The sequence below is a fragment of the Dermacentor variabilis genome, chromosome 5 (assembly GCF_050947875.1).
Source record: "Dermacentor variabilis isolate Ectoservices chromosome 5, ASM5094787v1, whole genome shotgun sequence".
Lineage (NCBI taxonomy): Eukaryota > Metazoa > Arthropoda > Arachnida > Ixodida > Ixodidae > Dermacentor > Dermacentor variabilis.
In genome coordinates, this window is record NC_134572.1 from 2,270,024 (window position 1) to 2,282,993 (window position 12,970).

Consider the following 12,970-nt stretch of genomic DNA (forward strand, 5'->3'; position numbering starts at 1 on the left):
AAACGGGTGTGTAGAATCAGCTAGGTAGGGCGGGAGATGAGCAAGATTGTACTGAGTGATGTAAAAAATAGAGGGAAAAGATTTTCTTTTTTTCTTATTTTGGTTTGACACCACTGATGACTGTTGCCTAGAACAACGAAATACTTTTGAGTGGTCCTGCGCACTAGCAGCCCCCCACTCCCTCCCCCTGTGTACATAAAGCCCTGTTTTCCATGAATAAAATTCAGTTGAAATCCGGCGTTCGTGTTGTCTTTTTCTTCTCGTCCGTGTTCAATTGTGCGTTGGTACGATACTTCATAATGCAGGCACAAAGCCTGCTTCGCAGAACTCGGCTCCAGCGACGGAGAGTTGGGGGCGCGCGTATTGTTCTCGACACACAGTCGACTTAGTCACGCCGTGGCTAGAGGTTTGCGGCGGCGCTCCAGGAAAGCTGCCGCCACTGTCGCAACTGGCCGGCCAAACTTGCACTGCAGCTGGCCGTTCTTAACAGCGCGCAGATGGCGTCTCCCACGAAGGGATCGATAGGGAGCACCTGGCGGCCGCTGCGCGAGCGCGTTGGATGGCCCATTGCTGCTCTTGTAGGACCGGGCTTCGTAGGGTCTTCTCCCACTTGTCCGAGGTAGAGTCGGGCGGAGCGTTTCTACACTCCCAGAGTACGTGTGCGAGTGTCGCCATGACCCTGCACGAGGGGCACGCATCGTCGGGGTAGACGTCCGGGTAGATGATGTGTAACGTGGCAGGGTTGGGATCAGTGGCGTAGTAACAGAGGGGTGGGGGGCAGGGGGCCCCGGGTGCCAGTGCCAGTCGGGGGGGGGCTGTCAGATATGTCTGAACACCCCCCTGTTTCCGCTGGCTTGACTGGGTGTAAATGATAAAGAGTGCTCCGGTAACCAGCAGCCACCCGCCGCGGTTGCTCAGTGGCTATGGTGTTGGGTTGCTGAGCACGAGGTCGCGGGATCGAATCCCGGCCACGGCGGCCGCATTTCGATGGGGGCGAAATGCGAAAACACCCGTGTGCTTAGATTTAGGTGCACGTTAAAGAACCCCAGGTGGTCAAAATTTCCGGAGTCCTCCACTACGGCGTGCCTCATAATCAGAAAGTGGTTTTGGCACGTAAAACCCCAAATATTATTATTATCCAGCAGCCAGAGCTCACGTACCCGATGTACCAGATGTGCAGTGTAGCAAATATGTCGGCTGCAGCTTTATCAAGATCTTATGTAATTACTGAACGAATGTTCAGGCTAAAAAAATTTAATTCGCTAAGTGGTCGGTAAACTACTCACCTTAGCGGAACGTTTCATGTGCGGTGCGCTCATGCGTAGCTACCTTAAGTCCGCGCTATCTTAAATTAGGATTTCTTAAATAACTGTTTAATTGGGCATTAAGAGGAAACATTGCAATTCGGGAATTGAGGACTCAAAGTTATAGTAACTAAACAAAAACATCTCTAAACGAAATCCCCTCTCTCTCTCTCTTTGCCTGATGACGCCAGCAATCATCTAGAAACGTGCTCTATTCCGTTCAAAACCTTCTGGCGGCACCACATCTCGGGTAATCACGTTTGCGAATAGCAGCAAATAAATTATGGGGTTTTACGTGCCAAAACCACTTTTTGATTATGAGGCACGCCGTAGTGGAGGACTCCGGAAATTTAGACCACCTGGGGTTCTTTAATGTGTACCTAAATCTAAGTACACTGGTGTTTTCGCATTTCGCCCCTATCGAAATGCGGCCGCCGTGGCAGGGATTCGATCCCACGACCTTGTGCTCATCAGCCTAACACCATAGCCACTGAGCAACCACGGCGGGTAGCAGCAAATAAAGAAAGGCTTTGTGGATCAGACTGAGGAGAACTCGTAATTGTCATAGCATTGGTGCCGGCGCAGCAAGGAAGCAGGTGGCGTTTTCTAATAGGGCAGGGCGATCACCGTCACTGACACGCTATTTAATTTTTCGTTTTGGTTCAGGGCAGCCCGCAATCAAAATACTGCACGCCGCAGTTGCTACGACGATTTTTGTGAAGCTGTTGTTGGGCCAACATATGAATGTCGGGCTTCAATTTTGCAAATGCAATATTACCTCTAAATTCGCTAATTAAAACCTTATTAAAATATTTTAGAGCGCAGCTCTTTGGCGTCCGTTCCTGGGTTTCGCGTCGTCGGCGGCCTCGTAACCAGCTCCGCCCCCCTTTCATCCCCCCAGCGCTAGCAGCGACCGACTGATACCGCTGGATGCCGCTGACGCCGCTAGAGAGTCAAGATAACGTGACTGCATAGAACACCGTCGCCGCCATGCAGAAAGAGGAGGAAAGGGTCCCCCCCCCCCTGTATCGGCGTCAGCGGCATCAGTCAGTCGCTGCTATCTCTTCCCTGCTCCCTTTATCGTGTTGTCCGCTTGCTGCGCGCGCTTCTGCCCCCATCGTTTGCCGCTGGGTGTACACGCCGCCCCCCTCCCCCCTCTTCCTGCGAGTCTCCGGTTGTCAAAGCGCCGGCTCGAACTTAATTCCTTTCTTCGCTCCTCCTCCAATGCAACCCCTGTGCGGTGGCAATCAGAGAGCCAGATCGGTGGCGGCGGATCTGTATATGTGCACCGCCCGAGCCGAAATTGCCGCTGCCGTTCGCCCTGTGCGGTGGCAATCAGAGAGCCAGATCGGTGGCGGCGGATCTGTATATGTGCACCGCCCGAGCCGAAATTGCCGCTGCCGTTCGCCACTGCGAAATTATCTGCCAGTTCTTTCTGAGCCATGAGCGAGACGACCGATGGAAGTCCTCCGTCTGCTGCTGCTGCTGCTGCTGCTAAACGAGCTGCAGAGCAGAGGCCCAGCGCCGTCGCCGTCAGAATCCAGAGGTGCGTGCCGCCGAAGCAGAAGCTTACCGTCGCCGCCGTCGAGATGATCCAGGAGTACGGGAAATATAAAAAAAAATTCTGTGATAGCGCATACATGTGTTGCTCGATTTCTTTGCCTCAATCTATCGAAAAGGTGAAACAGCTTATTTGCTGCGCTCAAATTTCGCATTAGGAAGTAACATAATCTTCGGTAATTTTTTTTTTTCTTACTTTGCTTGCGAGAAATATTTTCCAAGATCCCGCATCTGCATTGGCCGCCAAACCTTACAGTCTGACAGTAAATGTGCAAATGCGCTTATCACAAGTTATTAACGCACCCTGTGTTATTTGGTGCAGAAAATAAAACAGCGTGCATACCTGCACTCGCGATCTCCGTCAACGAAAGCGAATTGGGGGGTATGTGGGGAGGGGCATGCGTGGTATCCAAGGCGGCTACGCTGGTGCTGAAACATAATCTCTTCCCCCCTTCCCTGGAAATTTTCGATAGCGTCGCCTTCCTTACTACACCTCGGGGCGGCGGTGTAGTGACAGAAGACCTATGGGCCCCGGGTACCATACGACCTAGCTACGCCACTGGTTAGGATAGGTACGTGTTTGTAACAAGCGTATTGTTAGCGCCTGCGGCCTGTTTAGTTTGGGGTGCGGGGGCGGAAAGAGACGTCGTCCCAAGTAAAAGTGTTTAGTGATTTCATTGTACGTTACTGGGGCGTCCGGGTTCGCCACCAACTTATCGACAAGCGGTTGCCCGGAGGTGGCGCTCGCGCACAGCGTCGTGGGCTGTCTCGTTGAGGTTGGTCGGGGCGCCCGGGATCTGGCCCAGGGGGGCGGGAAACCAGATGGTGGTGTGGTGCTTGAGGGTGCTCGGATCAGCGCCGTGGAGGACGTGTAACGCCTGGTCGGCGACGACTCCTCTCTGGAACGCTTTGATGGCCAGTCTCGAGTCGCTGAATATTATTTTTCGCTTGTCGTCGAGCATTGCCACGGCTACGGCCACTTGATCCGTCACTTCGGGGTCACGTGTGAGAACCGTGGCGGCGTTTAGTGTCCGCTGCGAGGACGAGACCGCTACCGCGTCGAAGGCTTGGCTGCATCGGTAGGCGGCGGCGTCCACGCGTCCACGAAAGCGACGTCGTCTGCTTATGGAGACTACTTCACTTCACTTCACTTTATTACCTTAAAGGCCCCCAGGATTGGGGGTATTACATAAGGGGTGGGTAGCTATTAAAATAAATTATATACACAAGGGAAATATGTTTAGGTACAAGTTTGCTCGCTGGTAAATATGTTAATTATACAGTTCAAAAACGTCGATGGGCAGGTGATTGCGGCGATGTCGTGTGGAAGGCCGTTCCAGTCCGAGGCTGAACGTGGGAAGAATGATGTGGCAAACGTGGTAGTGTGCGTACGTGGACGGGCGACTTGAAAGGGATGACCAATGCGGAGAGAAATGCGTGCAGGAGGGCTGATGTAGGGTGGATGATGAAGTGAGCTGTAAAAACACCGATGAAATAAGTACATAGTAGCGATACGACGCCGACAAGTCAGGCTTGTTAAGCCGGTTTCTGCTTTTAACGATGATATACTGACATTATATGAATAGCATGAATGGATGAATCTTGTGGCACGATTCTGCACTGATTCTAGACAGTTTGTTAGATATTTTTGGTTAGGGCTCCAGATGGCAGAGGCATATTCCAGCTTAGAGCGTACGAGTGACTTGTATGCAAGCAATCTTAGGTTTGGTGGCGCTAGACGTAGATGACGTTTTAGGAAACCAAGGCTTCTGTTAGCAGATGATATCACTCTAGTGACATGGGCGTTCCAGGTTAGATCGTTAGACAACGTTACGCCTAGGTATTAGTAAGACTGTGTTAATGCTATCGTGACGTGCGAGATTGTATAAGGGAACAGGAGAGGATTACGTTTTCGATGAAATGACATGAGTTTGCATTTATCGGGGTTTAGTTCCATGAGCCATTGGTTACACCAGTCCTGGACGCAAGTTAAATCTCTTTGAAGAGTTAGTTGATCAGAGGGGTTACTGATTGTGCGATAGATAACACAGTCATCGGCAAAGATGCGAATGTTACAGGAGACCTGTGTTGGTAGGTCGTTAATATATATTAAAAATAGAAGGGGACCAAGAACTGATCCTTGCGGGACGCCTGATGTTACTGCAAGAGACCTAGAGGTTTGATTATTAACGTGAACAAATTGGGTACGGTTTGCCAGAAATTCTTTTATCCACGGCAGTATGTTATGATGCAAATTTAACCAAGAAAGTTTTAGTATCAAGCGCTCGTGGGGAACCTTGTCGAAGGCTTTCGCGAAATCTAGGAAGATTGAGTCAGTTTGAAGGTTAGAATCAAGGGCCATGTGCAGGTCATGGACAAAAATAGCTAATTGCGTTTCACAAGATAGGTTTTTACGGAAGCCGTGTTGAGAAGGATGAAAGAAATTAATAGAGTCGAGAAAGTTCATTATGCAAGAATAGATTACATGTTCCATGATTTTGCATGGCACACTTGTTAAAGAGATGGGCCGATAATTAAGGGGCGATTCTTTGTTACCTGATTTGAAGACCGGAACGACCTTCCCCACCTTCCAATCGCTGGGTATGCTACCTGTGGAGAGTGATTGTGTGAACAGTAATGATAAGTACTCTGAAGAAGCATGACGTATGTTTTTTAAGAGTTTGCTGGTGATTTCGTCAGTACCTGCAGAAGATGACATCTTAATATTTTCAATGATACCGGCGATGCCGTGTGCAGCGAATGTGACTGGTGGCATGAGCGATCTTGGTTGGGAAGTTGGGACAAATGTTGGCATATCAGTTTCGTTTGTGAAGACAGATGAAAATGCAGTGTTAAATATATTTGCACACTCAACGTCGCTCACTTCCTCGCCATCCGTGTCGGTAAGTGTGATGATAGGCGCATAATCAGGGTTTAGAACTTGCCAGAACTTTCTGGGATTATTGCTTAGGATCTTCGGCAGGTCAGTATGAAAAAAATGCATGTTTGGCATTAGAAATGGACCGCAAATACGTTGACTCGGCCTCGTAGTATTTATTCCATGCGCATTCGCTTGGGTTTAGTTTTGCTGCACGGAAAAGTCGTTTTTTCTTGTTCTCGAGCATTTTTAAGGACTTTGTGAACCATGGTTTATTATGATTGGCACGAAATGTAATGGTGGGAATGAATTTGGATGTTAGTTCTGCAAGCTTGGTTTTAAACGTAAGCCAGTTGTCCTCAATTGATCGGTCATGAAAGTCTCTTTCGAATTCTGGAAAAAAAGCAAGCAATTGGTTGTTCATTTCATTGTAATTGCCTTTGTCATAAAGGCGAATTGTTTTGTGGAACGTTTGGCGCGATTCCGCGATGAAGGTGAAAGTAGCATGTATAATTTTGTGGTCGCTAACTTCGCGGAGATAAGTAAGATTCGCTAAACTTTCAGGGTGATTAGTTAGTATAAGGTCCAAGATGTTTGACGAATCACGTACGACGCGTGTAGGTTCTTTTACTAATTGGGTGAGATTAAAATTTAGACAGACGTCAAGGAAGTTAGTTATTTCTTCATTGCTTGTTGGTGTGAAGTTCTGCCAGTCAATAGACGGGAAGTTAAAATCGCCAAAAAGAAGAATGCGCGCGTTGGGATGTGTAGTAGTAAGTTGATTTAGGCTATCATTTAGGTAATAAGAAAATTGTGGATAGCTGTAGGGGGGTCTGTAGCAGACACCTAGTATGACGGTTTGAGGTGCGGAACGGCAGATTACCCATAGTATTTCAAGTTCTGATTGGATATTAATAACAGAACAAGGCAATTGTTGGTTAGTGGCAATGAGAACACCTCCTCCTCTGGAGCCCCTGCGGTCCTTGCGGAAAACTTTAAAATTAGGTAGATTGGCAAGAACTTCCGTATCAGTGATGTCATCTGTTAGCCACGTTTCAGTTAGTACAAGTATGTTGCTGGAAGATGATGAAACAAGATTACAGATGTGTTCACGTTTGGGGAGGAAACTGCGTATGTTTGTGAAAATAATAGAAAAAGAAAGATTAGGAAATTTACCACGAGGGCTGCTACCAGGAAGTTTAGTTACACGACGATGAACCGTATGCTATGAGATTTCTTTTACTGTCTGCGATGATTCGTCGAATGCGTACTGTTTCGGACCGATGAATAATGTTTTGTAGCGCAAGGAAAATTTTGTGTTTTTAGTTTTGGCAAATCTAACTAGATGCTTTCGCGCATCTCGGACAGGGCGTGAAAAATCCTCCCCGACGCTGTAATCAGTCCCTTTTAACTTACGGCCATTTGAAAGAATTAGCTGTTTGGTTTTAAAAAATGTCAGTTTGACTATAATTGGGCGGGAGCGCCCAGAAGAATGGCGCCCAAGACGGTGAGCCCGTTCAATTTCTTTTGGGTCAATGGTTAGACCTAAGTGATCACGGCAGAGGCGTAGGACAGTTTCTTCAGATTGGGCGTAGTTTTCCGATGCATTGTTATCTGTGATATTATAGAAAATTAAATTGTTTCGTCGCGAGCGATTTTCGGCGTCATCCAGGCGGGCTTCTATTCCTTTGATATCTTTGGCTGTTTGGGTGGTGTTAGTGCAGATCGCATCCATGTCGGTGCGTAGTGTTACCAGGTCTTGATAGCGAGTTTCTAGGTTGGATAATCTGTTACTGAGGTCAGATATAGCCTGTTCAGTAGTTGTTAGTTGGTTTCTAAGGCCTTGAACCTCGGCGAGTAGTTGTGACTGACCAGTAGACAGCTTCTTTAGTTCTGCGAGTACAGTGTCGGGACCTGGGTTTGACTCGATATCACCAGCCAACAGCAACAAGGTACGTAATACATCATAACATTCAACAACAATCGAAAGGCAGCACTGTGGGCTCGGTAGCTGCAGAAGACAGTAGTTACTTGATTTTTTTGTGAAAAGACAATACTGATTACTGACCTGCGCAGCGAAGGCGAACGGCTTAGATGAGTGCATCGTGGCACAGCGACCGAGCCCACAGAGTGCCGCGCGTTGGTGATGGTCTTTTATAGATGGCTCCTCGGTTGTTGTCGATGACGGTGCGTGAATCCAGGGGCAGTTGAGGCACGGCAGCGGTGGCGCTGCCGGGCTATCTGTAGTAGCAGACAGCAGACAAGGGCTGGCGGGCCACTCGCAGCGAAGTGGTTCGCTGAGGGCCGTGGCATCAGAAGCGGCGGGAACCAGGGCCAGGATGAGTATCCGGATGATTAGACGGGCAGACACCTGCGCAGCGAAGGCGAACGGCTTAGATGAGTGCATCGTGGCACAGCGACCGAGCCCACAGAGTGCCGCGCGTTGGTGATGGTCTTTTATAGATGGCTCCTCGGTTGTTGTCGATGACGGTGCGTGAATCCAGGGGCAGTTGAGGCACGGCAGCGGTGGCGCTGCCGGGCTATCTGTAGTAGCAGACAGCAGACAAGGGCTGGCGGGCCACTCGCAGCGAAGTGGTTCGCTGAGGGCCGTGGCATCAGAAGCGGCGGGAACCAGGGCCAGGATGAGTATCCGGATGATTAGACGGGCAGACACCTGCGCAGCGAAGGCGAACGGCTTAGATGAGTGCATCGTGGCACAGCGACCGAGCCCACAGAGTGCCGCGCGTTGGTGATGGTCTTTTATAGATGGCTCCTCGGTTGTTGTCGATGACGGTGCGTGAATCCAGGGGCAGTTGAGGCACGGCAGCGGTGGCGCTGCCGGGCTATCTGTAGTAGCAGACAGCAGACAAGGGCTGGCGGGCCACTCGCAGCGAAGTGGTTCGCTGAGGGCCGTGGCATCAGAAGCGGCGGGAACCAGGGCCAGGATGAGTATCCGGATGATTAGACGGGCAGACACCTGCGCAGCGAAGGCGAACGGCTTAGATGAGTGCATCGTGGCACAGCGACCGAGCCCACAGAGTGCCGCGCGTTGGTGATGGTCTTTTATAGATGGCTCCTCGGTTGTTGTCGATGACGGTGCGTGAATCCAGGGGCAGTTGAGGCACGGCAGCGGTGGCGCTGCCGGGCTATCTGTAGTAGCAGACAGCAGACAAGGGCTGGCGGGCCACTCGCAGCGAAGTGGTTCGCTGAGGGCCGTGGCATCAGAAGCGGCGGGAACCAGGGCCAGGATGAGTATCCGGATGATTAGACGGGCAGACACCTGCGCAGCGAAGGCGAACGGCTTAGATGAGTGCATCGTGGCACAGCGACCGAGCCCACCTTTTTTACCCCGTTACCCCGTTTGTCATATATTCGCATGGGTTCACTTTCATTTCACTCGCCCTTTTATATTTTGCAGAACTTCTTTGTATATCTACGCTCTGTTGCGACTATATTTTCGGTGAAATTACTCACAAAACCCGACCGGTTTCAGCCCGCTCCTGCGCAATACACTGTAACGAAGCACAGCGTCATCAAGATCTTTCCCTGGCCGTTCCATATGTACAAAAATGTAAACAAGGCCCCTGAATGACAGATATATATATATATATTATGAAAATGAGAGAAAGGCAGGAAGGTTAACAAAGTTGCATTAAAATATTTGTCCTCAACTTGTTCATTTCATGGCCTTTAGAGTTTTCATATCAGCAGCATGCGCTGCTTTGCTGGTTTCCAACTGATATAGTTATTAATTTCGTGCGTTGATTTCTTATTAAATAGACAGAAAACATGTAAGCATTGATATCAGTTATTGCGGACGGAATTTTTGAGACATACTCGTATCTTCTTTTATGAAAAAAATACATATTTTACTTGTCATGACAGTGCATAGCGTTCAAGAATTTGTTTGCAGCATCTGTGGCAACGGCAATGCAGTTATTATTAATGTATCTGATTCCTCGACAAATGCTATAAGGAGGAGACAGAACTGCAACGTGCCCCCCCCCCCTCCTCCCCGAACAAAATTTCTGGCTACGCCACTGCCTGTGGCGTCTCTGTCGACTCGTTCCGGCAGCTTTTAGCCATGCACTTGTCATGTACTTTAACCTTGTCACCGACGTTCATTGAACTTGAGGAAATTTTGTATGTGCAAAAGAACAAATATTGTATTGGGTCCGACGTGGCACCCGTATTGTGCAAAATTTTTCTTTCTAAATTTCACTATGCTTCAAGTTGCTCGTTAGTTGACGATAGGGTGGCAGTCTTCAGGTATGTTGATGATTTTTTAATTTTGTTAAAACTGAAGCACCCCGCGGGCCTAGATATTGACACGTGCCATTGTTTATCGGGTGTCCACGTTTCACCGCCTAATAAATGTTATCTCTCAGCGCAGGACGCACCTGCAGTATCGGAAGTTTCTCAAAAGTTACGGATGGTTCTATCCGCTGTCTGTTCTCACCGAACCTTGTGTAATCTGATTTCATCCCGCGAGGCGAACGGTGTAGAACTTTCTGGAAGACACGCGGGCACCAGCGATCACTTTGGAACCTTCAATGATTGATGTATAAAAGCCCACGCACTTGACCTGCAGATCCGATTTCGACGATCGCCGACTCTGTTCGCCGCTATCGTAGTGCTTTAAGGGTAGCCTGTTTTTGTGGGCACAGGTTCGCCCAATGAAAGTTAATTTCGTATTGCGCAGTATTGGAAGCTTGATGTGGGCGAGTTGGTTGAGCATACTTGATGAAAAAAGAGCGCTACGAAGACAAGGACGAAAGAACAACATGTACGACAGACAAGGCGCCTTGTCTGTCGTACATGTTGTTCTTTCGTCCTTGTCTTCGTAGCGCTCTTTTTTCATCAAGTATGCACAGTATTGCTACGGTGTTCTTTACCGTCACTACCACGTGACAATATGGTATCATGTGACATTCTTAGCTCATTCAAGGCACGCAGCAAAGCTCTAAATTTCACCAAGGAACTGGCTTGAGAGATTGCAATAAGGTTTTTGGACTTGCGATTGATTTTTTTCTAACACCGGACACGTTTACTGGGAGTATGCCCCCCGCACTAATATACAGCTTCTACCATTTGAGTCATCACATTCAAAATTAGCGAAGCGAGGGATAGCAGCACTGTGTTTTAATAATGCCCTCAAGAAAAGCTGCCACCATTCAACGCAGCAAAGTTTTGATGATCAGATCCAGCGTCTAAAGGCGGCTGGCTTCCCTGATAACATTTTGAAGGTGGTAGTCGAAACTAAACTGAGCTGGTTTAGAAAAGAAACCAATGTTGCTTATCGCATACCGTTTTCGTCTGGTAGAGTGTAGTACATCGGACAGACGGGACGCTGTGTTAATGTTCGCTTAAAAGAAAATAAAACGTCTGTGACGTCAGGTGGAAAGGCGAACTTGCCTGATCACTGCGGAAGTTGCCTCTGCAATCCGGTTCATCATCATCATTATCATCATCATCATCATCATCACCATCATCATCATCCTGTTTTATGTCCACTGCAGGAAGAACGCCTCTCCCTGCAATTTCCAATTACCCGTGTTTCTGCGCCAACCGATTCCAACTCGCGCCCGCGAATTTCTTAATTTCATCGCTCAAGCCCTCAAAAACAAACGACATGGAAAATTTATGAAGATAGGTAGGGGAGCCACGAAATGCGAGAGAGGTCACTGAAGCTTACCAAATCCAAAAACACGGTCACAATCAGTGCGTGAGCGCACCCTCCTTATCGCTATCTCGCCAAGAAGTGGCTTTTTTGGAAAATAGCCACCTGTAGAATGTGTTACTCACCAATGCTTTTTATGTCTTTATGACTGCCTGGTTTTGTATGGCGCATGCGCGTGTTGATTTTCTTTTCTTTTCGACGCAAGTGTTTCATTAAACTCTGTTGCTAGCCCCAGCGGGTTTGGTTGTCTACTCTCTATGTTGTGTACGCGTCATCGAAGGCTGTGTTTCGTTGTTTGTCTCCTAAATAACTCTGGGGTTAGAAGTTGAGAGTTTTAGCTAGTCCGCAAACAACTTATCGGATGCAGTTTACCGAGTTACAGGATCCATAAACGGTAGCAGCAAAGCTGGTAGCCACACCTTGCCATGCTTTGCGCAACTACAATGTGAAACAGTTTGAAACGAAGGCAACTCCTTTTTTCTTAAAAGCTAGGAAAGTATCTATGTCACGTGTTACATTGAATGACGTGCACTGCAAAATGCGATAATTCTATAAAATTTTAGCAAGAGAGGTGGAGCGGTAAGTGCAAAAACCTTTTTCGAAGATTTTAGGCATAATATGCACGTCCCTGTAGGCTAGAACTACTTAATATGCACCCAGAGGCGACCACTAACGACATGTAAACAGAATAGTCGTAGCAGGCCTGACCTTCGCAACACGGTATAGCCAGATGGAGACGATGTAGCCGCAAACGTATACGCGTGCGGTCGACAAAGTACTGGGGGGTCTGTGCTTTCGTGCTTGAAAGGTTTTACATTTGTTTTGAGTACAGGAGGTGTAGTACAGCCTGGCACCAAAACAGAGCTTTTGTTTATTAGGAAGGTTTCGCTCAGCAGTCGATCCGCCCGGACACCGGTTTGAGGACGAAACTCTGGCTGGTGTTGTTATCGGTGTGTGGGCTTGACGGGGGTTTCGGGTACAAAACGCAAAAGCACCTGCACCAGGTGTCACGTTGCAGTGACGATGAAGAAAACAGTCGCAAGACTGTGAATGACGAAACTAACTTTTTATTGGCCCCACCTGTGCCCACAAAAGCAATTTACACTCAAAGCACACCAATAGCACCGAACACAGTCGGCGATTGCCGAAATCTGATCTGCGGGGCAAGCGCGTCGGCTTTCATACATGAGTCATCGCAGGTTCTAGAATAATCACTGGTGCCCGCGTGTCTTCCAGAAAGTACTGCACAATTCGCGTCGCGCATACAATCAGGGGCACTATAACGTAAAACTATTCCAATATGTTTCTATTCCAATCTCCTGACGTCAAATTAGCGTAACCACCGACGCAAGCATCGGGCGGTCAGCGGCAGGGTTGTCTGAACACAACAATAAAACGCTCTCCTCGTTCATAGGAGCTCACTTTTGTTTGCTTGAAAAACGAATAACATTGCCTACACTGAGCGGCTTCTCGTATCTCATTGGCTGACAAGAGGCGAGGAGAACGCTCAAGTGGAGAGGTATTCGACGGGGCAGAGCCAGTGCACTG

The 12,970-nt window shown here is 48.5% G+C and overlaps 1 protein-coding gene across 1 annotated transcript; it reads right to left on the bottom strand.

Moving 5' to 3' along the window:
- Positions 1-6,935: 6,935 nt before the first annotated feature.
- On the bottom strand, positions 6,936-9,048 carry LOC142581780 (uncharacterized). The gene has a single exon (XM_075691232.1). The coding sequence runs from the start codon at positions 8,753-8,755 to the stop codon at positions 6,968-6,970; it is 1,788 nt and encodes a 595-aa protein (XP_075547347.1). The 5' UTR covers positions 8,756-9,048; the 3' UTR covers positions 6,936-6,967.
- Positions 9,049-12,970: the final 3,922 nt, after the last annotated feature.

Coding starts and splice junctions, on each gene's coding strand:
- LOC142581780 (XM_075691232.1), bottom strand. CDS start 8,755: ATGCACTCATCTAAGCCGTTCGCCTTCGCTGCGCAGGTGTCTGCCCGT.